The sequence below is a fragment of the Citrus sinensis genome, chromosome 5 (assembly GCF_022201045.2).
Source record: "Citrus sinensis cultivar Valencia sweet orange chromosome 5, DVS_A1.0, whole genome shotgun sequence".
Lineage (NCBI taxonomy): Eukaryota > Viridiplantae > Streptophyta > Magnoliopsida > Sapindales > Rutaceae > Citrus > Citrus sinensis.
The window spans coordinates 21,355,787-21,382,668 of record NC_068560.1 but is presented as its reverse complement, the minus strand read 5'-3'; the positions used below and the strand labels follow the sequence as shown (position 1 = coordinate 21,382,668).

The 26,882-nt window shown below is 37.1% G+C and overlaps 2 protein-coding genes, 1 long non-coding RNA gene, 1 other non-coding gene and 1 pseudogene across 4 annotated transcripts; 3 read left to right on the top strand and 2 right to left on the bottom strand.

Annotated features, from left to right (window-relative positions):
• Positions 1-257: 257 nt before the first annotated feature.
• LOC102615003 (uncharacterized) lies at positions 258-2,540 on the top strand. The gene is made up of 6 exons (XM_006471535.4): positions 258-401; positions 509-641; positions 1,041-1,210; positions 1,453-1,735; positions 1,841-2,001; positions 2,096-2,540. The coding sequence occupies exons 1-6, from the start codon at positions 374-376 to the stop codon at positions 2,251-2,253; spliced, it is 933 nt and encodes a 310-aa protein (XP_006471598.2). The 5' UTR covers positions 258-373; the 3' UTR covers positions 2,254-2,540.
• Positions 266-16,829, top strand: LOC102619572 (uncharacterized; annotated as a pseudogene).
• On the bottom strand, positions 6,223-8,156 carry LOC127902091 (uncharacterized). The gene has a single exon (XM_052440559.1). The coding sequence runs from the start codon at positions 8,029-8,031 to the stop codon at positions 7,069-7,071; it is 963 nt and encodes a 320-aa protein (XP_052296519.1). The 5' UTR covers positions 8,032-8,156; the 3' UTR covers positions 6,223-7,068.
• A 3,377-nt stretch (positions 16,830-20,206) lies between the features above and the next one.
• On the top strand, positions 20,207-22,758 carry LOC127902099 (uncharacterized). The gene is made up of 2 exons (XR_008054577.1): positions 20,207-21,298; positions 22,576-22,758. It is a non-coding gene; the product is annotated as an uncharacterized LOC127902099 (long non-coding RNA).
• Positions 22,759-23,421: 663 nt separating this feature from the next.
• Positions 23,422-23,528, bottom strand: LOC112497805 (small nucleolar RNA R71). Its single transcript, XR_003064787.2, has one exon. It is a non-coding gene; the product is annotated as a small nucleolar RNA R71 (small nucleolar RNA).
• Between the last annotated feature and the right edge of the window lie 3,354 nt (positions 23,529-26,882).

The window sequence follows — 26,882 nt, the reverse complement described above, 5'->3', positions numbered from 1 at the left end:
ACAGAGATCTTTTTTATGCAAGGGATAAGTAATCATTGTTCTGTTTTGGTAAAATTATATTACAAATTATAATTAGTCAAATTGGTTGTATTTTGAGTTGTTTTATAATTTCAGTTTAGTTAGGATTTAATTTATTTTCTTAATTTTTAGGATTATATTTAAGGTAAATTTTAAGCTACCATATCTTCATTGAAAAAAAAAAAAAACCTACCCGAATAAATAATATTCCATTTATTTCCCTACTTACAGTGACAAAGCCTTGCGCCCTGCTCTTGCCAACGGAAACAGTACTGTCCGCAGCTGCCGGCGTCAGTTTAATTGCCAAAAAAAAAAAACAAAAATCAACAATTCTTTTGAGAACTTGTTAACAAAGATGGACAGTGCCTTTGTTAACAAAGATGGTATGTATGTTCAAACTTTTCACATTCTTTTGGTCAATATTCTTAGAATTTTCAGTTTATTTTATTTCTAATCAATCAGTGTTAATTAAAATTACTTGAACGTATAGCCATTGCAAGATCCACTTCACATGTATCACCGGCTCATTACGTTGTCAAAATAAAATCATTTTCATTTCTTGCGGAGAAAGCAGTTGAGGTGAAATACGAATCAGCAGCATTTGAAGCTGGAGGCTACAAGTGGTATAAATATACATAGATAAGTATTTTTTGTTTCTTTATTGCTGTAAGTTAAATAACTTATGCTGCCACCTTTCTTTTGTTATTATCATTATTATTATTATTATTTTATCTTGATAAATAATCAAACAACTTATCAACTTGTGGTTCGAGCGTCATGTAGTGTAGTTGGGTAAAATCTCTTGTGCGGAAACATGAGATCTGGGATTCAGATTTACTTTGAAAAGAGGGGGAGTGAATTCGGTTGTTGTTAAGCTATAATAATAATAATAGAAAGAATACTATAACTCCTCAACCCTAAGCTCTGATGTGATTAGGACTCGAGCCTCACTCTTGAACCATAGTCTTTGCTTGGTAGTATCATATATCAGTGTATTTATGTTGATTAATTAATTATTGCAGGAAACTTGTTCTTTATCCAAATGGAAATGAGAGCAAGAATGTGAAAGACCACATTTCACTCTACTTAGCAATGGCAGACACAAATTCACTTAATTTCGGTTTGGAAGTCTATGCAGTTTTTCGTTTGTTTTTACTTGATCAGAACCAAGACAACTACCTGGTAGTTCAAAGTTATATTATATTCTACTTTTGAAATCTTAACCTTGATCATATTTTCCAATGATCTACAATTTTATAATTTTGATATTATGATATGTTTGTAAATTTTATCTAGTGTGATCGTCAGTATTTTAAAAATTAGATACAGTCTAGCTAGTTCATATAAAGTTGTATAGAAAATATTGCAGCAAAAGTTTGTTCTAGTCTTTTAGATAAAGAATTGCATAATCGGTGGTCGCTTGTAATGTGACAGATGCCAAGGAAAGACGGTTTAATGGATTGAAGCTTGAATGGGGTTTTGATCAGTTCATCTCTCATAAAGCTTTCAAAGAGGCTTCAAATGGATACCTTGTCGAGGATACATGTGTTTTTGGAGCTGAAGTCTTTGTTAAAGAAAGAAATATAGGCAAAGGAGAGTGCCTATCCATGGAAAAATTTACATATAGTGCTAAATATGTTTGGAAGGTTGAGAACTTCTCAAAATTAGATTCAAGATATGAGGAATCACAAGTGTTTGGTGCCGGAAATCACAAGTGGTATCAAAGATTCTTTTTTTTTTAAATCAGATTTCAGATGTAAATACATTCTCAAGGCAAAGTTTTTTGTGAGTGTACAATTAAAATCCATATCATTCTTTTCAGGAAGATAGTGCTCTATCCCAGGGGAAATGGCTGTGGTGATGGCGATCATCTTTCTTTATACTTGGCTTTGGGAGATTCCACAGTTGATGGTATTAAAGTATATGCAGAGTATACATTGCGAATCTTAGATCAATTGGGGGCAAAACATAAATCTTTGCAAGGTAAAATGTCTGTCTTTACATGCAATTAGCAAGTCAGCTTAATTAATTGAAGGCAAATTCAGATAATATTACAAGAATGCTTGTTTTACTCCAGCTGCTAAAGACTGGTTCCAGACACCAAACCTTACCTGGGGCTGGACAAGATTCATTTCATTCAGTGAGTTAAATAAGCCAGGGACTGGGTTTCTAGTGAATGACGTTTGCGTGGTGGAAGCTGAGGTTACTGTGCTCGGAACTTCCAAGCCATTATAACAAGTACTTAATTGGTTCTTTTATTGTGTGATGCTGACTGCCCGGCTATTCTAGTAAATTTACTTTAGCTATTAGCAATAAGCTGCCGTTTATTGCTGTTGTGGTTTTCCAAAATGTAGCTATTTGTTTATTGTTTCTGCTGTTCGGCTAATTTTTCAGTGTGATTTTGGTGTTCTAGTTTTATGCATCTCTTTACGGGGTATATGGTTTGTTACGTCCCCCAGATTGTAATTCTTCTCTCTTCTAAGATTTTGATATATATATATATATATAGAGAGTCTTTAGTATGGGTGTCTTATTATTATTTTTTTTTCATATAAACACACTTTTAAATTTAAGAGAGTTAGTTTTTAACCCCTTTAAACCGTGCGGTTTAAGAGCGTGTCTGCATTAAAAAGGACGTGTGTGTATAAATATACATACAAAGAAAATTGGGATGTAAGAGAACTAATAATTCTGCTTGTTAAGAGCATGAAAACCGAGTATATAATCATTAGTCAAAGCAATTGCTGGCAATTAAACCAACGATTGTGAAGCACTGTCATGGAGGAGGGTAAAACAAATTCTGAAAAAAAAAAAAAGAGGAGGATTACGACCCACTTAGTTAAAGTGCTGATCATTCACCAAGCCATTAGTGCAGCTGCTTTGGGAGCTTTATGTCACGGGATGAGTGTTTTGCGCAGCTAACCTGTGCGGCACTTAGACAACTTTGCCGAATGTTGCTAAGTAAGCCTAGAGATTCTCGAACAAGAGAAGAGAGCAATTGAGCCAAAGAAACTTGTATTACACCAAGAGAGATTACAATGCTTGTTGGATACAAATGCTTAATGCCACCCCATATTTATAGGGGAGGCTTTGCCTAACTTTGCCTAACTTCACCTAACTTTGCCAAACTTGGTCAAACTCTAGAGTATTTTATAATTTCCTAGCTATTTGCATGTGCTGGAATTGTATAAAATATTCTAGAATATTTACATGTTCACATGTGCTAGAGTTGCCTAGAACCTTCCAGAATTGGGCCAAGCTAGCACTCTTGGCCTTTGTGTTGGCTCTCTAGCCCAAAATTGGGGCAATTGGGCTAGCGAATTGGGCGGTCCGCAACATCCTCCCCCATCTAAGCTCGCGGCGTCCTCGTCGCGCTCTCGTGCTTGAAGTGCTGGATGTGCTCAGCGAATTGCCACAAATCATCTTCCCGTTCCCAAGTGGCTTCGCTCTCGGGGAGGTTTTTCCACTTCACCAAGTACTCGCTATGTGCTGGCACACCCCTCCTCGAAACCGTTCGGTCCGCAATGATGTAGTCCACATCTTTGTCGAACGCGGTGACAACGGCAGTTGGCGCGCGCCTCGATTCTCCGCGACTTGGTTCTCCCATGTCTTCATGATATGGCTTGAGAAGGCTCACATGGAAGACCGGATGGATCTTGAGTCTTGGCGGAAGTTGGAGTTGATACGAGACGTTGCCTACACGTCGAACAACTCGGAAGGGTCCCTCGTAGCGCCTCACTAACCCCTTGTGAACTTTCCACAAAGTCTTGAATTGTTGGGGTAGGAGCTTGATCATGACTTGATCTCCTTCCTTGTACTCAACATGCCGTCTCCTTGTATCAGCCCATTTCTTCATTTTCCTCGCGGCTTTGTCGAGATAGGCTCGTGTGATGTCCGCTTCCTCATGCCATTCGCGGGCGAGCTTGTGTGCCGCGGGGCTTTTCCCTCCGTAAGTCGAGGCTATGGCATTGGGGGTCATGGGCTGGAATCCCATGATGATCTCGAACGGACTCTTGCCTATAGCCTCGCTTCGCTGCAAGTTATAAGAAAATTGGGCGATGTCAAGTAGCTTCGCCCAATCCCGCTGGTGAGCGCTCACATAATGCCTCAGGTACATCTCGAGGAGGCCATTAATGCGCTCGGTCTGCCCATCCGTTTGTGGGTGGAAACTTGTCGAGAACTTGAGATCGGTCCCCAACATCTTAAAGAGCTCCGTCCAAAACCACCCAGTAAACCGAGGGTCTCGGTCGCTCACAATGCTCTTTGGAACTCCCCAAAGCTTCACAATGTGCTTGACGAATAGGCGGGCTGCCTCATCCGCTTTGCAATCGACGGGTGCGGCAATGAATGTAGCATACTTGCTGTATCGGTCGACAATGACCATGATGCTACCGCAACATTCGGACTTGGGCAGCGATGTGATGAAGTCCATGGAGACACTCTCCCATGGCCTTGTTGCTAGTGGTAGCGGCTCTAACAATCCCGCTGGAAGTTGATGATCCACCTTGTCTTGTTGGCACACAAGACAAGTTCGCACATATGCCTTGATGTCATCCCTCATGTGCGGCAAAAAATACGAGGCTTGAACTAGTGCGGTGGTGCGCTCGATTCCTGGGTGACCAGCCCACTTAGAGTCGTGGCACTCCTTGATTACTTCCTTCCGCAAGTTTCCCCACCTTGGCACGAACAGCCGATCTCCCTTGGTGAGGAGGATGCCTTCCTCTTGCCAAAACCGCCTTGTCTTTCCCTCGAGCACCTTCTCCAGCAAATCCTTTGCTAGCGGATCTTGTTGGAGACCTTCCTTGATGCGTGAGACGAGGTCGGACTTCGGTTGGCTTATGCTAAGTGTTGCCAATTCCGCCTTGCGGCTTAGAGCGTCCGCAACAACATTGGCTTTCCCGGTTTGTACTCTAGCCGATAGTCGAATTCCGCAAGGAAATCTTGCCACCGTGCTTGCTTCGGACTCAACTTCTTTTGAGTTTGAAAGTAGCTTGTCGCCACGTTGTCCGTCATGATCATGAAGTGTGAGCCAAGCAAGTAATGTCGCCACACTCTTAGACAATGGATGATGGCTGTCATCTCCTTTTCTTTCACTGTGTAGCGGCGTTCCGTGTCATTTAGCTTTCGACTCTCGAACGCTATTGGGTGGCCTTCTTGCATAAGGACTCCACCTATGGCAAAATCTGAGGCATCTGTTTGAACTTCAAAGGGCTTGGTGTGGTCCGGAAGAGCGAGGACTGGTTCCTCCGAAATTGCCTTCTTCAACTCCTCGAATGCACGTTGGCACTCTTCGGACCAATGCCACGTTTTGTTTTTCTTGAGCATATCTATCAAGGGTGCCGCCTTGGCTGAATAGCCCTTAATGAAGCGGCGGTAGTAATTCACCAGCCCAAGGAATGAGCGAAGCTCGGGTACTTTCGAGGGAGGCTCCCAATTAAGGATGGCCTTTACTTTGTCATTCTCCATCATGATCTTCCCGCCCGCAATCTTGTGGCCAAGGAACTCCACCTCTTGTTGGGCAAACGAGCACTTCTCTAGTTTGAGGAAGAGCTCATTGTCTCGAAGTACTTGGAGGACTTGTTGCAAGTGTTGGGCATGATCCTCGAGTGTGGTGCTATACACCACAATGTCGTCCAAGTACACGACCACGAAGCGGTCGAGGAATGGTTGGAGTACCTTGTTCATGAGTGTGCAAAATGTGGCGGGTGCATTAGTAAGGCCAAAAGGCATCACAAGGAATTCGAAAGACCCGTACCTTGTTGTGCACGCTGTCTTCGGTTCGTCTCCCTTGGCGATGCGCACTTGATAATACCCGGAGTGCAAGTCAAGTTTGGTGAAGTACCGCACTTTGCCAAGCTGGTCGAACAAGTCCGCAATCAAGGGAATTGGATACTTGTTCTTGATAGTGATCTTGTTGAGCGCTCTATAGTCGATGCACATCCGCAGCGATCTATCCTTTTTCTTTTGGAAGAGGACCGATGCACCGAATAGGGCCTTTGAGGGGCGAATGTAGCCTGCATCCAGCAAGTCTTTGAGTTGTCTCCGCAACTCCTCTAATTCGGGTGGCGCCATGCGGTAGGGTGCCAAGGCCGGTGGCTTCGCGCCTTGTTCCAGTTCAATCGCATGATCTACCTCTCGCGGAGGTGGGAGCTTCTTCGGAAGTTCTGGAGGCATCACATCTTTGTAATCTTTGAGGACGGCTTGAATTCGTGGAGGGACTTGGCTTGGCGACGTTCCGCTATTTCCTTCCTCATTTAGTTCCCGAATGGAGACCAAGAAGCTTGGGTCCTTCTTGAAAGCCCTTTTGAATTGCATGGCGGAGAGTGTCTTCTCCTCGAACTTGCCTCGCTCCGTGGGTACCATGCATGCTTTACTCCCGTCGAGGATGCTTAGGGAGTTTGTAGCGGGCAGTGGGAAGGCATGGACTTGGTCGAAGAATTCCATGCCGAGGACCATCTTGAAGTCGTCCATGGGCACGATGGAGAAGTCAAGCTTTCCGCTCCATGTACCAAGTGTGATGTGCACACCTTGTGCGATTCCCGCAATTGGCTTGGCGGGTGAGTTCACAGCCTTCATTGTGCCTCCTTCCTTGGTGGCCTTGAGGCCTAAGCGCTTGGCCTCGTCTACGGACACGAAATTGTGTGTTGCTCCCGTGTCTAGCAGCGCGCGAACGGACTGACCGTTTACCTTTGCGCTTACATACATGAGCCCTTTCTTGACGAGTGCGGGCTGTTGGCGATTGAGTGCGCCGAGGCGTTGGAGAGAACCCATGCTGAGTTGGGGTTCCTCCGTGGACATTGCGGGGTTGCTCTTGAGTTGGGCAGCAAGAGCATTAAGCGACCTCTTCTCCGGACAGTCGCGTACCCAATGAGGACCATTGCATATGAAGCATGGGCTTCGCGGCTTTGGCGCCTCCTTCTTGCCCTCCGATTTTCCTTGCCAACTCTTGTTGCTAGGCGGCTTTTTCTGCCCCCAATCTTTGCGGTTGTTGCCCTTGTCCTTGCGACTCTCTCCCCCACCTTTGCCTTGGTTGGCCTTTTTGTCCTTGGATTAGGTAGAGTATTCGGTGAGCGACTCCGCAACGGCAATGGCGTCGTCAAGTGTTTGAACACCACGCCTATCAAGCTCGGTCTTGGCCCAATCCTTGAGGCCATCTTGGAAGTAGAAGAGTGAATCCTTGTCGGACATGTCGCTTATCTCCAACATGAGGGTAGTGAACTCGTTGATGTAGTCCCAAATGCTACCCGATTGCTTGAGGCGACGTAAGCGCACTCGCGCTTCCTTCTCCGCATTGCTTGGGGCGAACTGCTTTCGGAGTTCTTGCTTGAAGTTGGCCCAAGTGTCGATGGCGCAAATGCCCTTGCCCATCTCGCCATGCTTGCGACGCCACCATAGTTGTGCAGCGCCTCTAAGATAGGTGGGTGCAGTGCCCACTTTCGATGCCTCATCTCGAACACCCATGGCATCGAAGTATTGATCCAGCCCAAAGAGGAAATTGTCCACGATGGTGGCATTGCGTGTGCCATCGTAGGTGTCGGGCTTTGGCACGTCAATGCGGCGCGCATCACTCGAGTTTGCGGAAGCTGGACTTGTGGAGAGTGTGCGCTTGTGCCATGCCCAATCCGAGCTGACTTCATCCACTTCCGCACGGACAGCACGTAGTTCGTCTTGAACAAAACTACGAAGTTTGAGCAACTCATCATGGAAAGAACGAAACTCACCTCGGAGAATGTTCGCTTGCTCATGGATGAGAGCTTTTGTGGCCACCGTGAACTCGGCGTATTCTCCCTCGAGACCATCAACTCTTTCCTCCAATCCCACGAGGCTATCTTGAGCGGCGGACAATGCTATTTCGAGAGTGCCTACACGAGGCTCCAACGCATCCACGGATAGGGCCTTGGACTTGCCGCGAGTCTTGCCTTGGGCGCGTTCTCCCTCTCGGCCACGGCTTGGTTCCGGTGGAACATCCACACCAACAACACCCTCTTGTGCTACGTTCGAAGGGTTGGCCATTGCTTCGTGAGCTAATTTGCGTGCGTGCAAACCTTAGCTCTGATACCACTTGTCACGGGATGAGTATTTTGCGCAGCTAACCCGTGCGGCACTTAGACAACTTTGCCGAATGTTGCTAAGTAAGCCCAGAGATTCTCGAACAAGAGAAGAGAGCAATTGAGCCAAAGAAACTTGTATTACACCAAGAGAGATTACAATGCTTGTTGGATACAAATGCTTAATGCCACCCCATATTTATAGGGGAGGCTTTGCCTAACTTTGCCTAACTTCACCTAACTTTGCCAAACTTGGTCAAACTCTAGAGTATTTTACAATTTCCTAGCTATTTGCATATGCTGGAATTGTATAAAGTATTCTAGAATATTTACATGTTCACATGTGCTAGAGTTGCCTAGAACCTTCCGGAATTGGGCCAAGCTAGCACTCTTGGCCTTTGTGTTGGCTCTCTAGCCCGAAATTAGGGCAATTGGGCTAGCGAATTGGGCGGTCCGCAACATTTAGCCAAGTTTGAATCAATATGGAAATGAGAAAATTAAAAATGATCAGATCATAAAAGTTAGCAAAATTATAAATCCAAGTTGCTGACATGACTTGTTTCTACAAGAAAATTAGGATAAATAGAGTCAATTTAATTAACAAATAATCCAATCACACTGAATATTATTATATGATTTTCTTTCGATTTATCTACCAACCTTATTTATTGTTATTATTTTTCTTCAATGGACTTACAATCAATAACAAATTGCTGACGCGGTTTCAAAAATGTGGTGAATGTCAATGGTCACACTAATTCACTTAATATTCAGGTTTCCTTATTTAGGAACTATCATCTAATATCTTACCGAATTGATAGTGGTTGTAAAAAACTTATGGTGTGTTTACTTATTACAAATGAGATTAAAAATCAAGAAATAAGAATGAATGATGTGTTTATTAACTTAAATAAGAAGTAAAATGAGAATTAAAATGACATGTCTCATCTAAAATTAGGAACGGTTTCCATTTCCATGAGAAGATGTGGGAATCCATTCCCTAAAATGACTATATATTATCCTTCTCAAATTTTAAAATTCTCATGCTGTCCTTCTTTTATTATTATTATTATTATTATTAAAATAAATAATTATTACTATTTATTTTAATAATATTAATAAGAATTTTTATTATTAATATTAATTAAAATAATTATATTAATAATAGTAATGATTATTATAATAGTAATTTTATTATTAACATTAGTTATAATGATCAACAACAACAATAATAATAATATTATTATTAATAATAATTACTATTATTATTATTATCATCATCATCATTTTGATAATAGTGATTACTATTATATCTATTCGGGAAAATATCACTCGTATACCCTTAAATGACATTTATATCAAATGTATTACAACACTTTTAACATGTATCACTCGTATACTCTAAATTGACAAAATGTGTCTACCGTTAACAAAATTGTGACAAATTAACTATTTCACCCTTGAAACTCAAAATAAAGTAAAAATATATATTTGCATAAAAAATTAACGTAAATTTTCAATACACAATTTTTTTATTTTGTTATTAACAATATAATTTTGTGATTAAAAAATATGAATTATTAATGGTACATATTATTAACAATTATCCGTAAAAAATCATCCATATTATATTATAAAAATTTATTAACAACATGTTATTTATAATTATACATACTATAACATAAAAAATTCCAATTGGAGCTTGGAGGAATATATCTTCAAAAATTCAGGTTAAATTTTAAAGTAGATTCGGTTGTGGAGTAGCATTTTTTGTTTTTTTAATCCTATTGAAACAACGTTGTTTCACATAAATGACGTCATCTTTTGATAAATGGAATGACATGTCATTTTTTGTTCAAGCAGAACATTCCTGAAGCCACATCAGACTCAGCAAGAACCACCGTTGCCTCAAAACGCCGCCGTTTCTGCAGCGAAACACCACCCTAGAATTCCCACGAGGCAGCATGTATATTCAACAATTATTTGGAAGAATCTTTTCCATGGAATGTATGTTCTCTCTCCTTCTCTTCTTGGTCAAATCAATGTGCATAAAATATTCAGCTCCTTATTTAATTTTCTAATTAATCAATTGGTGTCTGAAAGAAATTTAGTTTTATAGTGTTTGGCAAGCTAGAAAAAGAAAAAAAGTGAAAAGAAAACTGTGGTTAAATGCTGTTATAACACGAGCAACTCACGTGAGTTACTGGGGGATTTCTGGGCTCGTTATGAAGCTGTTATGAAGCAGCTGGTTTGCGTGCAACGGATTGGAATGGAAAGAGAGCTGTAGAGAGAGAAAGGACTAGTATAAATAAGCAGTCCATATCTTGTGAAAAAAGCTCATAGCATTGCTCTGTAAATCATCTTGTGAATCAATATAACTGATATTTCCCTCCCGTGGATGTAAGCTAGAGAAATCTAGCTGAACCACGTTAAATCTCTCTTGTTCTTTGTTCATTCTAAATCTTTTGTTTTCTTAAATCCAGTTGGTTAATTGTCACGTTCCATTGATCAATCTTAGTCAATTTATTCAATCTTTAATCTTGGAGCATCTTTGTTAGTTTGGTTGGTGATCTTGGGCAGGATCTAAGGTTGCTTGATCTGTTTATAGCACCTCAGGTTCTACAATAACGATGATGGTGATAATAATAGTAATGATATTTGATACCATTTGTGTTCTCCAGCGCTAAAGACTTGTGATTCCTGACGTCGTTCGTCCAACTTTGAAAAGTTTTCGCCCATCCAAACAAACTTACAACTAGATGTAATGTTTGCCATGGATAGGCACTCTCCTTTGATTATATTTCTTTCTTTAACAAAGACTTCAGCTCCAAAGACACATGTGTCGTCGACCAGGTATCCATTCGAAGCGTCATTGAAAGCTTCAAGAGGAATGAACTGATCAAAACCCCATTCCAGCTTCACTCCGTTAAACCGTCTTTCCTTTCCCATAGCATCTATCACATTACGAGCCACCATATTATTTTGTGCATACATTCACACATTCTTAAATTAGTCATCAAATTCTTTAGCCAAAAAAAAAAAGTCAAAATTATTGTGCAATTTAACCTTGAACTACCAAATAGCTGTCTTGGTTCTGATAAAGTAAAAACAGACAAAAAACTGCATAGACTTCCCAACCGAAGGTAAGTGAACTTGTGTCTGCCACTGCTAAATAGAGTGAAATGTGGTCCTTCACATTCTTGCTCTTGTTAATATAACAAGTTTCCTGCAATAATTAATTAATCAGCATAAGTACACCAGTTAATTTGATAATATGGGTGTTGTAGCAAACAAATAAGCTGCTGTCTTCTTCTTCCTTGTTTCTTCCTCTGTTTGAGTTCTTGAATTTCTTTCCTGCCTTGGCTTCTATGAATTGAATTCCCCCTTGGCGCCTTTAACTTCTATGCTTCATCTTTTCTTTATTTTCGTTGTTGCTGCTCTTCTTCTATGCTTCATCTTTTCTTTATTTTCGTTGTTGCTGCTCTTCTATGTTATTTGCTGTTGCTGCTGTTCCTTGTGTTTGCACTTACCGCTTCTTGTTACCTCCGTCTTGGCCCTTCATCCTTAGCCTTTTATAGTGAATCTAATAGGAGGTGTCAACCAATACAGGTGTCAACCATCTATAGCGATATTTATTACACCTGTCCAGCGACTATCTTTAATTAATATTATCCACTTCGATAATAACCTTACTTATTTTATTCAATAACAATGGGTAAAACAAAGACTGTGGTTCAAGAGTTAGGGTTCAAATCCTGATCACGTTAGGGTTGCATGAGAGTTGAAGAGTTATAGTATTAGTACTTTTTTTTTTGGTCATTAAAACCTAACGGCAATCCAATTTTCTATTTGAAAATCAACAAACAGGCTGAGAACTTGTTTGATTGGTTTATAATGCAAATCGAAATAATAATAATAACGAAATAAAGATTGTGGCATAATAAGCTATTTAATTTACGGCAATTAAGAAAATAAATATATGGACCACTTGTGGCCTCTAGCTTGAAACGCTCCTGATTCGTATTTCTCCACAATTGCTTCTTCCGCAAGTAATGAGTATGATTTTATTCTGACAATGTAATCAGCCGGTGGTACATGTGAAGTGGATCTTCCAATGGCTATACATTCAAGTAAATTTTAATCATCATCGATTGATTAAAAAAAAGAAAAAGAAAATAAGCTGAAATAAAATTTTATGAATAAAATCATATTAATTACTTGCGGAAGAAGCAATTGCGGAGAGGCTATACATTCAAGTAAATTTTAATCATCATCGATTGATTAAAAAAAGAAAATAAGCTGAAATAAAATTTTATGAATATTAGCCAAGAGAAGGAGACAAAGAGAGAACATACCATCTTCGTAAACAGAGACACTGTCCATGGCAACAATTTCCTCCAAAGAATAGTTGAATTATTTCTTTTTATTACTATTATTTTCTTTCTCGTTGAATTATATTATAACATTGGTCTGTAAATATACAGCTCTTTATATATTAGTACTCAGTAGCTAACTTAATTATATTCTCAAACATATAATTAAGGAGACAAAATTAAATCCTAACGGCACTGGAATTATAAAAACGACTCCAAAACGGCTAGCTAATTTAACTGAAAGACTATAATTTCTAAAAATACAAACCAATTTAACTGACATTATATATGATGTCCGAGGGCAATGAGATAATTAGAATAAAGTGATTTCAATGCGGCAAACTAACAATCTTTCGGCTCTCACCTTTGGATGATATTTAATAGCCAGTACTCTATTTGCAAGAAATTTAATTAAAAAAATAATTATACTATGTTCCACCATGTTGCCAAGGAATCATTTTCATTCTTTTGAGAGTAATCATAGGCATTCTAAATATTTTATCCCAAATTTCATCCGAAATGACGTGGCATATGATGTATCCTTAATTAAATAGTTGATAACTATTTACAATATTCAAGTAAATTAATTGTAATGAATGAACAGCACATCGTTTAAGATAGAATTTTAACGTGTGGCATTATTTTCTTTCAGCTATTGCCATTGGATGGTATTTATTCTAGCTTTCAAATGAGCAATACTTCCAAAAAAAAAAAAAAGAGAAATAAACTCGTTTGAATTCCAATGTCTGATTAATTTTTATGTTACCATGTTAATTGTTAATTTCTTCTTTTTACGCTTTTAAGTTGGTAGCTTAATCAAATACTTCAAATTAATTTGTCTTAAGCCTTTGCCATTAACACCAACCAATTTGACCTTGCATATTAACAATGACATAGATCTCTTTGTTTGATGAAAATTTGGCAGGCATTGAGAATTTGAGATTCAAACATTGGCAAAGTGTTACTGTAGGAACTAGAAGAATTAATCAAATCAAACTATATAAGTAGCAATGATACCAGAAAAGAACATAACCTCCCTCCGGGGTATATATTGTCAAACAACTACTAGACCGCTTGCTCGTCAGATTGAGGTCCAATGCAGAGCCTTGATTATCACAAGCTCACTTATGACTGTGCTTTCTGTCTTCAATACTTCTTCTGATCCTCAGATTTCAATACACTGCCTCCAAATTCATTAGAATCTTGATCGATCTTTATAAATGTACCAGGGTTGGATAGCGTCAGCCTTTAAGAAGACTGATCAATAGAGGGTCTTTCATGATCTCTTGTTCATTCTATACATGATTACTGACAGAAGAGGGAGATAACTCCTTTAATTCTCTGATATTTTTACTGTAACTCATCACTTTGTTCTCTTGACAAGTGAATAAAAGCATTTGCGAGTTTCCTCAAGTAGAATTAAGCACAATTCCAAGTGAGCGTCTACTGGCAATCCTGAAAAACTGTTTCAGCCTGGATTTTTCGACGAAGCGGCGGTGGCTGCTAAGGATGCAACTTCCAATGAATTATTTATAATCTTAACTTGAATGAATTACTGAAAAATGATTGATGATCAAGTTTCGGTTATTTAATTGACTTTCCCTTAGCATTACACTTCTGAGTTGAAACTGAGAAGTTAAATTCGAAATCACGAACAACAGAGCCTGAATTTGAAGAAATCGGAAAAGTAGGATTTAGTAAACATGGAGCTGGAGCTTCGGATGTTTTGTAAGATGATTTTTAAGTGCAGAGAATAGCACCGGCGCATCAACATGTACAGTATAAAAATGCATGCAAATTAACTTTTAAACATAACTAGCTAATGTGCCTAAGTCTCATGCAGTGACAGATCCAGAAAAATGATTAGTCTAACCATGAGGAAACTAGAGATGATACCATAAACTTAACCTAAAGATTGTGACAGGGAAAGAGTATCAAAATGCATGCAAATTATGAGGAATCACAACCAAATTAGTCTCAAATTGAATTCCAACGTAATGAGATGCATTAAGTGCGCACGGTGGCACGTGATTAAAGCTAAATAAGATTCCTCATTACAGAATAAGAGAGGACCAACTTCTCGTAACTGAATCTGGAAATTTCTGTAATTCTGAAAAACATTCTCTTCCAAGAAACCTCTTCCAAACAGATCCTTCATTGTTTCTATTAATTTGTCTCACTACTTACAATACGATCATCGTTAGACTTTTATTCTGTTTATGTTATGCAAATCTATTTCTATGGTATGCGTGTTCAAACGTTTCTCATTCTTTTGGTTAATATTCTTAAAAATTTCAGTTTATTTTATTTCTAATCAGTCGGTAGTAATCAAGATTACTTGAATGTATAGCCATTGCAAGATCCACTTCACATGTGCCACCGGCTCATTACATTGTCAAAATAAAATCATTTTCAGTACTTGCTGAGAAAGCAGTTGAGGAGAAATACGAATCAGGAGCATTTGAAGCTGGAGGCTACAAGTGGTATGTATATACGTATATAAATTTCTTTTTTCCTTTATTGCTGTAAATTAAATAACTTATGCCACTACCTTTTCTTTTGTTGTTGTTGTTGTTGTTGTTATATCATCTTGATATATAATCAAACAACTCCTTAACTTATGGGTTGAGTGTCATTGAGTTCAATTGGTAAAATCTTTTGGGCCGAAACAGAAGATTTGAGGTTCGAACCTACTTTACAAAGATGGAAGAGAATTGGGTTGCCATTAGGCTATAACAAAAACAAAAAAAATACCACAACTCAACCCTCATCCCTAATGTGATCAGGTTTCAAACCTAACTCTTGAACCATAGTCTTTGCTTGATAGTATCATATATTAGTGTATTTATGTTGATTAATTAATTATTGCAGGAAACTTGTTTTATATCCAAATGGAAATGAGAGCAAGAATGTGAAAGACCACATTTCACTCTACTTAGCAATGGCAGACACAAGTTCACTTACTTTCGGTTGGGAAGTCTATGCAGTTTTTCGTTTGTTTTTACTTGATCAGAACCAAGACAACTACCTGGTAGTTCAAGGTTATATTATATTCTACTTTTGAAATGTTAACCTTGATCATATTTTCCAATGATCTACGTTTGACGATTTTGACGATATCATATCTTTGTAAATTTTATGTAGTGTGATCGTCTGTATTTTACAAATTAAATACAGTCTAGCTGGTACATATAAAGTTTTACAGAAAATATTGCAGCAGAAACTCGTTCTAGTCTTTTAGATAAGCAATTGCATAATCGGTGGTCGCTTGTAATTTGATAGATGCCATGGGAAAGGAAAGAAGGTTTAATGGATTGAAGCTTGAATGGTGTTTTGATCAGTTCATCCCGCTTAAAGCTTTCAACGATGCTTCAAATGGATACCTTGTCGAGGATACCTGTGTTTTTGGAGCTGAAGTCTTTGTTAAAGAAAGAAACATAGTCAAATGAGAGTGCCTATCCATGGAAAAATATGCATATAGTTCTAAGTATGTTTGGAAGGTTGAAAACTTTTCAAAGTCGGACAAAGGACGTCAGGAATCACAAGTGTTCAATGCTGGAAATCACAAATGGTATCAAAGATTCATTTTTTTTTTATTTAAATCAGATTATAGATGTAAATACGTTCTTGAATCTTGAGGCAAGGTTTTCGGTGAATGTACAATTGAATTCCATATCATTCTTTTCAGGCAGATAGAGCTCCACCCCATGGGAACCGGCGTTGGTGCTGGCGATCATCTTTCTCTGTTCTTGGCTTTGGGAGATTCCACAGTTGAGTCTGTGAAAGTATATGCAGAGTTCACATTGCGAATCTTGGATCAAGTGGGGGCAAAACATCGATCTTTTCAAGGTAAAATGTCTGTCTTTACATGTAATTAGTAAGCCAGCTTAATTAATTGAAGGCAAATCCAAATAATATTACGAGAATGCTCGTTTTACTCTAGCAGCTAAATACTGGTTCCGTAGACCAAGCGATGGCTGGGGCTGGCCAAGGTTCGTTTCATTGAGTAAGTTAAATGAACCAGGGACTGGGTTTCTAGTGGATAACGTTTGCGTGGTGGAAGCTGAGGTCACTGTACTTGGAATTTTCAAGCCATTATAACAATTAATTAATTGGTTCTTTTATCGTGCGATGCTGTCTGCCTGGCTAGTCTAGGAAACTTATTTATCTTGTGGTTTGCCAAAATATGGTTATGTAGTTTACTTTTTCTGCTGTCCAGCTAACTTTTGGGAAATTTACACCAATAGCCATAAAAATTTTGGCTTTTTCCATCTTAACCCCCCAAATAAACTTCTATCAACATTAGCCATAAAAAAGCATTTGAGACTAAAATACCCCTCTCTCTCATCTCTCCCCCAACAATCTCTCTTTCTCCCATCTCTCCCAAACCGAAGAACCTCCCATCGTCAGCGCCTAGCGTGAAGCAACCCATCTTAAGGGAAGGAACTTGGCATAATCTGTTCAAACTGCAAATATGTTCCTCAACAGAGCCAAATATATACCCTATTTGCGCCATCTCTTAGTCTTTTTCTTCTCTCTCACTCAAAATACACTACCCCTGCCCATGCCCATGCCCGTTCCCATAATGCTTCTAATTAAACTCGTCCAGCTGCACAAGTTGTGTAATGTTTTATATAGGTGCACAATAATTTTATTTTTTATTTTATTGGGGTGAGAAAGGGTATAACTTCAATTAACTTAAACATGTGGAACTGGCAGTTTCCATATTCATTTTACTTACATGCACTCGATGAATGAAGGTTGTGTTGAAAAAGAAGAAAATTTTGAATCTTTTGTTTTGTTTCTTTGCATGTAAAAGAAGCAATATTTTGACCCTCATTGAGTTAAATGTATGAATAATTGTAAAATGGCTCATTCCATCAGACGCCAAGACTTCTGTAATAACTTGGGGGTGTCATAAGATAGCATTAGACTTTAATTTCATCTGTTTCTTTTTGTCCTTTGGCAACCAATAGGAGATATATTGAACGACAAAGATCTGGGAATTGGGGCGTCAATAATTGGTTACTGGAGTAAGCGGATGTCTCTAGTCGCAGTTCATTAGCAGGCGGGAAGGCAGAGGAGGATGATAAGGTCATAAGGATGACTAGGAGACTGCACTGAGAGAGGCAAAGGAGAAAATAAGGGTTGCATGTCGCACCAAGGCTTGGTGCGACAGGTAGCTTGTTGCCAAATTCATCCCGACTCGCAGTTCACTGAAACTCTCGAGCAAGTTGAGAAAATAACCCATACCACTATGTGATGCCGATTAGTGTTGGATCCGGATAGATTATTATCGGATTTCACTTTTATCGTTGCCTTTTGCCGTCGCCGTTGGTTGATGATTCAAGAGTGGAAATCTGCCTTTTGTTTAACGAAAGGGGAGAAAGGAAGTTGCTTTTGGTTTGTAAAGAAGGGTAATTTGGGGAGAGAAGCGTGTGTTTGGCTAATGTTGATAGAAAAAAGTTGAGAAGGTTAATTGTGAAAATAATAAAAATTTTATGGTTATTTTTGTAAATTTTCCCTAACTTTTTAGTGTGATTTTAGTGCTCTAATTCTATGCATTTCTTAAGAGGTAAGCTTCATTATATCCCTAAAGCCGTAATTCTTCTCTCTTCTAAGATTTTATTTTATTTTAATTTTTTTAAACGAAGTAATTGGTACAAAGAAAATTGGGATGCAAGAGAACTAATAATTCCACGTACTAAAAGAATGAAAACCAAGTATAGTAGAACTTTGTTAAATCAATATTCAATAAATTGATAACCTTAATTAAATAATATTTTTTATAGGTATCAGCTTGGAGCCTATATGATAAATTAATAATTTGGTAAATTTATTAGAAATATAGTTTCAAAAAAAATCTTATTTTCGTACAACACTCAGTTAATACATAATTGAATAATTGATTAATTTCCAGCTAAATACATTGATATGTTTATGATTTTCTTTGTTGTGCTAACATAATGTTTTATGCATTTTATCAATCATTATTGTTTTTTAACACCTTTAAGATGTGTTGTACTAAGAGAAATAAGACAGTGATAATTGCTTTCAAAGAGTCTCTTTTGATGAGTTACCATATAATCATAATTCATTTAGCTAAAAGTTTATTGATTGACCGATTTACTCAATTAAAATCAAATCAAAATCATATCACACAACATGACAGAATCACTAAATTCTTTAATAGGTTACCTATATACTTCATAAAAAATCTTATTATGAACGTGATAATATTTTAATAAAAGTAAATTGATAATTTATTAATTTATCGATATATTAATATTCGTTAAATTAATATATTTTTCATGGTTTTAAATACTATTAATTTACGAAGGTTCTATTTTATATATCATTACAATAGAGTATCAGCCACTTTGTTACCTATCCATTGAGTGAAGCAGCTGAAGACAATTAAACCAATCAATGTGAAGCCCTGCCATTGAGGAGAGTAAAACAAATTCAGATCATCAAAGTCAGCAAAATTATAAAACCGCTTGTAAGACAACTGTTTTTTTTTTCTTTTTTTTTCCTAGGATTCTTTATATTTAGATGTTAGTTGACTTTTTTTTTCAAGCAAATTGCTCAAATGACTTGATTCTACAAGAAAATTGGGATCCTGGTTGTAGTTTGAGTTCGAATTAATAGAGTGGATTTAATTAACAAATCCAATCACATGGAATATCAGCTAATCAATGATTTGGGGTCATCTTCATGTAACAGACGCCATGGGAAATGAAAGAAGCTTGAATTAGGTTTTGATCAATTCAGAATTTAACGATGCTTCGAATGGATATCTTGAAGGACATACGTGTGTTTTTGGAGTTGAAGTCTTTGCTAAGAAAGGAACAACTTCTATGCACCTGGTATTTGGCTGACTTCTCAACTGTAACTCGTGGTTTTAAAACTACCTTCGTTTCACACTGCAAATCCAGGATCAAGTGCATCCAAAGCATAATCATAAAACTTTACGCTTGTTATTATTAACCCAAACTTTAATAGGTATTCAAGTTCATCAATAAGCGTAGTAGCTAAATACAGATAACTTCAGGTTTCTATTGTTGTTCCTGCAGCCAGTACATGGTTTAGGAACTCAATCGAAGATTGGGGCTGGCACTAATTTGTTGAACTCAGTTACTTGAACAAGGCAAGAAATGACTAGTCATCCTGGTCTGCATTTTCTGTTTTTAGTTTCACTATCAACAAAAAGAATGAAAGACTCTTTAAATAAAATATAAAACAAGCCTCAAAGATTGTACAAATTAGATAGCTCAAAGAGAATTTTAAATTGTCAAAATTCTAACTTTAATATAAGAATAAACCCCATCTCTCTTTCAATTTTTATAATTCCCTAAATCCTCAGCTTTTCTTTGAATAAAGAAAAAGAATACGTCAAATTAATCTCATTATCTTAATCTCTATTTTTTTTTATACAGGCATTTATGTGTATTTTGTTTGTATTTTTCTTTTCAACATATTCATATATATATATATATATATATATATATAGGGTTAAGAGCTTTCACTCTACTCCTTATGGTAATCTTTTTTCTCAATGTAAATTTTCCTCAATATACTAATGGTACAAAGACCAAACTACTAAAAAATAACTCTACTCTTAATGGTTAAAGGTAACCATTTCCGACTATAGTACCTTTTATGCTACATTTTATTGTGGAGGTAAGAATCGATGCATGATTACAATGCTTCGTCTCATTCATTATGGAACTAAATTATTCTTCGTTTACCTTTTATGTTTGCATATGGAGTTTTTTTCGTAGCTGTAGCATTTTCCTTTGTTCAATTTCCGAGAGGCTTTGCATTCGGAACAATTCCTCTTTACCGTTTTGAATCTTTGCTTTATTGCTTTACAGAATTATTTCCTAAGCTTATCACGACTAGGGAATTATTCCTTTAAGCTGAGAAGGGATCATTATTATTGGGGAATTATTCCCTTAAGAATATAAGGAATTATTCCTGTAGGGGAATTATTTCCTTATGATTATGGGGGATAATTTTTGCTGGGGAATTAATCTCCCTAGGGAATTATTTCCTGAAGCTTATAGCATATTATTCATGCCGAGGAATTATTTCCCTATATGTATAGGGAATAGCTTTTGCTAGGGAATTATCTCCCTATGCTTATAGGGAGTAATTTTTGCTTGCGAATTATTCTTGCTATGGAATTGTTTCCTTATGCTTATTGGGAATTATTCTTGTTGGGGAATTATTTCCCTATGCTTATGGGGAATGATTTTTGTTGGGGAATTATTTCCTTAACCTTATAGGGAATTATTCTTATTAGGGAATTATTCTCTAAAGCTTATAGGTAATTATTCTTGGTGGCGAATTATTTCCTTAACCTTATAGGAAATTATCATTGTTGGGAATTATTCCTTTAAGTTTATAGGGAATTATCATTTTGATAAAATGGTGTTGCATTTGAATGTATCAAGGATTTTCTGAATAATGTAAGCATTCATCATTGATATATCAAACGGCAAGCTTGGAATAATGTTGATATATACAATGGCATAGATTTCGACTTCGGACTTTTGACTACCATATCATCAATGTAAGCTTCCACAGTATTCCTCAACAATCCATTGAAGATTTTGGTCACAAGCCTTTGATAGCTGGAACTAGCTTTTTTCAACCTGAAAAGGCATGAGTTTGTAGCAAAATAGAGCTCTTGGAGTGATAAAGCTTATTTTTTCCACATCCTTTGGATGCATTGGGATTTGTTGTTTCTGCTGTATGCATCCAAAAGGGAAAGCCTTTAGTAGCTAGTGGTAGCATCCGCTAATTGATCAATTTTTGGCAAGGGAAAGGATCCTTCGGACAGGCTTTGTTAAGGTTTGTGTAATCTATGCATACTCGCCATTTTTTTTTTCACACCACAACAACATTAGAGTTCAATTCAGGGTATTGAACATCCCAAATGAATCAAACCTTGAAGAGGCGTTCCATTCCATTTCTGAGCAAATCTCCCATGTTTTTGTTGCACTAGTTTTACCATTGGGTCAGTTGTTAATTGGTGGTATGCAACTTCTGGATATATTCAGAGCATGTTTGTGTGACCATGCAAAAGCATCGTACTTCCTCTTGAGTAGGAAAATCATATGTGTCTTTTCCACTTGAGCCAATTTGCACCCTTTTTTCTGAGGCTAAAGGATCAAGGGATATTGTTTCTAGTTCTTCAATGACAAGCTCCTTGTAGTGCAAGCATCGAGACATTCAATTTGGCATTGGATCTTACAGTTGTTATTTAGCCCATCCTCCACCAATTGCTGTGGTGAAGGAAAGGTTCCTCCATAAGTCTATGTTCTAAAGATGAGAACTATCTCATTTCCTCTATTGTCAGCTTTTTCTTGTTCTCTAGAACGAGTTCTGATCTAAATGTTCCTTTGCAAGGTTTGGTGGTGACAATTGCCATCGTTTGATCTTCTTCTATATCAAATGTCCCCCTCCCTATTTGAGAAACACCACAGGCACTTAGTATAGTGTTGAGGAAACCGACTCTATATAGTAAAGCCAACGTCTCTTTAATATTGCAAGGAAGAGTATTGGACATTAATGACCATAAAATCAACTGAAATAGTCTTATCTCTAGCTTTTATTGGGAGGTTGATTATTCTTTTTGCCGTTAGCCTTATTCCCTCAAAGGCTATAAAAGGGGCATAGCATTTTTGTAAATAGTCTCATTTTTTGAAATCATCCCAATAAGGAATCTTTGCCGCTACTTCCCTCATTAATAAAAATAATTTTAACCATAAAATTGGTGACTTTTAGACTTACCACCAAGTGGTCTATATGAAGCATGTCAATTCTTTCAAAGTCTTTTTGAGAGAAAGTAAGTTAGGCAGACTCCTTTGAATGGACATAATAGCAACTATGAAAGTTTTAATGATTTCGTATCACTGTATCTTTTGTGCCTGATAACTCTATGAAATGAGAGTTATCATGAAATTTTTAAACTTAAACCAATAGTATTTAGAGAGTAAATGATCCATTTTTATTGCATTATTAGTTACATTTTGTATGAGCCTGTATTTAAATTTTATTTTGATAAATTGGTTGTATTTTAGATTACTTTGTGCTCTAATTATGTGTGATTGTGGGGAACGAAAAAGCTTAAGCTTTATGGATGGAAAGCTGCAGCAGCAGACTTGCAGAGATGACAAAAAAACTTGGCTACAGAGGAAATAAAACAAGTCTCGAACATAGAAGATGTTGTAGTCGTTACTGGGGATTGGTTGTTTATTGTGATTTATGAAATCAGTTTTAGTTGGTGACAATTTTTATTTTTCTTTTAATTTGTTTACTTTGTTGACAGAAGTGCTCTAGCAACCTTGCATGTGCAAATATAAACTTGATGAATTCCAGTTTGATCTAGAAATTGAAAGAAGTGCAAGGAGATTGAGAAAAAAATAGAGAAATTTAAAAGCTGCTGTTGACATGGATGATTTGCAAGATATAGGGAATTTCAACCATCGAGGAGAAATAGAATCAGTTAATGCACAAGGAGGTAAAGAAGGTCATAATGGGTCTATTATTCATGGGCAACTAGGGAACAACAATATTATCTACATGGCATATGATAGAGACATAGTCATAAGAGATTATGTTGTGCTAACTCCTCAAGCCATAAATCCTGAAATAGTTAGACCTAAAGTGCAAGCTGCTAAGTTTGAGCTCAAACCAATGATGTTTCAGATGCTTCAAACAGTAAGGGTAAGGTAATTTAATGGTCTACCATAAGAAGATCCTTAACTTCACCTTAAGCTGTTTTTGGAAGTAAATGATACTTTCAAGATTGCTAGAGCATTACAGGAAGCATTGAGACTCAAACTTTTCCTATTTTCTCTAAGGGATCAAGTAAAAACATGGTTGAACTCTCTGCCACCTGACTTCATTATATATGGAATGATTTGGTTTACAAATTTTTAATGAAGCACTTTACACCAACCAAGAATATAAAATTGAGGAATAAAATCACATCTTTCTATCAACTTGAAGATGAAAGCTTGTATGATGCATGAGAAATATTTAAAGAGTTACTTAGGAGATGTCCTCATCATGGTATTCCTTACTGTATACAGTTGGAAACATTTTACAATGGTCTCAACCCAAGCACTAGATTGATAGTGGATGCTTTAGCAAATGGGGTCTTGTTATCCAAGTCCTATAATGAGGCCTATGAAATTTTGCAAAAGGATAGCTAATAACAACAGAAGTCCACAATATAGACTTCTTTACAGCATTATCAGCCCAAGTAACCTCATTAACAAATTTGGTAAAGGCTATAACTACTGCTCTAGCAACTGTTAGCTAAATTGCTGATGTATCTTGTGTTTATGGTGGAGAAGGGCATCTATTTGATAATTGTCTTTAAAATCCAACCTCGGTCACTTATGTGGGCAACTTTAACAGACAAAACCAAAACAATCCTTGCTTAAACATTTATAACCCTGGATGGAGACACCATTAAAATTTTTCATAGAGCAATCATAATCAACATGCTGTAGTATCCAGTGGACAGAACAAGCCTGCTCAACCATTTGGATTTCACCAGCAAAATCAAAGGCAAAGAAACACCAGCAATGATTAACTAAGTTCTCTTGTAGCTTTGACTAAGGTATATATTGTGAAGAATGAAGCAGTTGTTTAATGTCAACTTGTGTCTTTAAGAAACCTAATAAATCATATTGAACGACTTGCTACAACACTAAACAACAGACCTCAAGGCAGTTTACCCAACAATATAGAGAATCCCTAAGAGGAAGGAAAAAAACATTGTAAAGTGATTAATTTAAGATTTGGAAATGATGTTAATATTCCAGTATGTGCACTAAAAAGAAGAGTTGAACTTTTTTCAACCCAAGAAAAAACTTAAGTGGAAGAGGAACCATAACATCCCACTTTCCAACCCACTGATGTGAACAACCAAGCTACATGATCTACAGAAAATGATGATCCAATGCCTGTTATTAAAGATGATGCGGCACTAACCACATCAATCCACAACATGGCAAAAGAGAAGTAGTCTATACAGTCTGCTACAACACAATAGTTTACGCACCCACCACCCTTTCCACAAAGATTTCAGAAGCAAAAGTAAGACAAACAATTTAGCAAATTCTTCGAAATGTTGAAGCAGTTACATATCAACATTTCTTTTGTGGAAGCCCTGGAATAAATGCTGAATAATGTAAAGTTCTTGAAGGACATGTTGGCGAGAAAAAGAAAGCTTGGAGAGTTTGAAACAATTGCTCTTACAAAAGAATGCAGTCATATACTTCAGAATAAAATCCCTCAGAAGCTAAAGAATCTAGAAAGTTTTACAATTTTATGCTCTATATGAACTAAATATAATGGTAAGGCACTTTGTGATTTGAGAGCTAGCATCAATCTCATGCCTTTATTAGGGTTCAAGCAATTGGGAGTTGGAGAAGTTAAACCAATAATAGTGACTTTACAACTTGTTGACAGATCTTATGCCTATCCAAAAGGCAAAATTAAATATGTATTGGTAGAGGTGGATAAGTTTATTTTTCCATAGATTTCATAGTATTGGCTTTGAAGTTGATAAAGAAGTGTCAATCATTTAGGTAGACATTTCTTAGCCACAAGAAAGACTTTAATTGATGTGCAAAAAAAAAGAGCTGACTATGCGGGTTAATGATTAGCAAGTTACATTTAACGTGTTATATGCCATGAAGAGTCATTATGATGCTGAAGACTGTAATTTTATCAGTGTTGTAGATATTATTGTAGCAAAGAGGTTGAATAGTTACTGCAGCAATGAAGAAATCAAAGTTATAACACTTGAAGAACTAGAAGATAAAGATATTCAAATAGCTGACATAGCATAGTTAGGAGAGAAGCAACTCGTGAGAACTGAGAAGCACTTTGAATCTATAAATATCTCAAATAGGGAAGTAAAATCGTATGTTCCCTCTATTAAATGACCTCTTATTTGAGAATTAAAAATTCTACCTTCACATTTGAAGTATGTTTATCTTGGTGACAATGATACACTTTCTGTAATCATTTCATCTTCTTTGAATACAGAACAAAAGAAGAGTTTGGTGGATGTATTGGAAAAATACAAGAACAACATTATTTGGACCATGGCAGATATCAAAAGAATTAACCCATCTGTATATATGCACAAGATCTTATTGGAGGATTGTTACAGCAACTCTACAGAGTAACAGAAAAGATTAAATCCTATCATGGAGGAAGTTGTGAAGAAAGAGATCATTAAGTGACTTGATGCTGGAATCATTTACCTAATACTAGACAAATCATGGGTAAGCACAGTACAATATATTCCAAAGAAAGGTGGAGTAATAGTTGTAGCAAATGAAAAAAATCAGATTATTCCTACAAGAATAGTAACCGCAAGGGGGGTGCTGAAGGCTAGACTAGTGATTGGAGTGAAGTCGTAACAAGGTAGCCGTACTGGAATGTGTGGTTGGACTACCTTCTTTTTAGGGAGAGCTAATGCTTGTTGGGTATTTTGATTTGACACTGGTTCACACCAAAAAAGAAATGAGCTACGCCTGAGTTAAAGTTAAACAAAACCATAAAGAAAGATCACTCTCATTACCCTTTATAGACAAATGTTAGACATACTTGCTGGAAAAAAGTACTATTATTTCTTTGATGGATACTTAGGCTACAACCAGATTGCTATAGCACTAAAGGATCAGCAGAAGACAACATTCACTTGTTCTTATAGAACCTTTGCCTTCAGAATGATGCATTTTACCTGTGCAATACTCCAGCAACTTTCCAGAGGTGTATAATGTCTATTTTTTAAGATATGGTCGAGCAAACACTTGAACTATTCTTGGATGGTTTTTCATTGTTTGGGGGATCATATGATGACTTCTTGCATAATCTAGAAAATGTGCTCAAGAGATGTGAAGAGACAAATTTAGTATTGAATTGGGAAAAGTATCATTTCATGTTACAAGAAGGGATAATCCTAGGCCATAGGGTATCTAAAAAAGGAATAAAGGTGGATAAGGGAAAAATAGAGGTGATTGATAAACTTCGACGACATACTTCAGTCAAAGGCATAAGGAGTTTCTTAGGACACGCTGGGTTCTATAGACAGATCATTAATGACTTTTCCAAAATAGCCAAACCTTTATGCATTTTTCTGATGCATGACAGACCCTTCAATTTTGATAAGCGTTGTTTAAAGGCATTTATTGAGTTAAAGAGAGCTCTTGTTATGGCATTAGTTGCTGTAGTATCTAATTGGAGTATCTCTTTTGAGTTGATGTGTAATGCTGGTGACTATTTTGTTGGAGCAGTGCTGGGGCAAATGAAAGACAAGATTTTTCACTCCATTTATTATACCAGCAAGACTTTAACTGATGCACAACTCAACTGCACTACCACTGAAAAAGAGTTGCTAATAGTT

What these genes read in the sequence shown, in the direction of transcription:
- LOC127902091 (XM_052440559.1), bottom strand. Translation starts at nt 8,031, where the DNA reads ATGGCCAACCCTTCGAACGTAGCACAAGAGGGTGTTGTTGGTGTGGAT.
- LOC102615003 (XM_006471535.4), top strand. Translation starts at nt 374, where the DNA reads ATGGACAGTGCCTTTGTTAACAAAGATG. An exon ending in TGCCTTTGTTAACAAAGATG is followed by an intron (nt 402 to 508) that starts GTATGTATGTTC and finishes TTGAACGTATAG; the next exon opens with CCATTGCAAGATCCACTTCA. An exon ending in CAACTACCTGGTAGTTCAAA is followed by an intron (nt 1,211 to 1,452) that starts GTTATATTATAT and finishes GTAATGTGACAG; the next exon opens with ATGCCAAGGAAAGACGGTTT.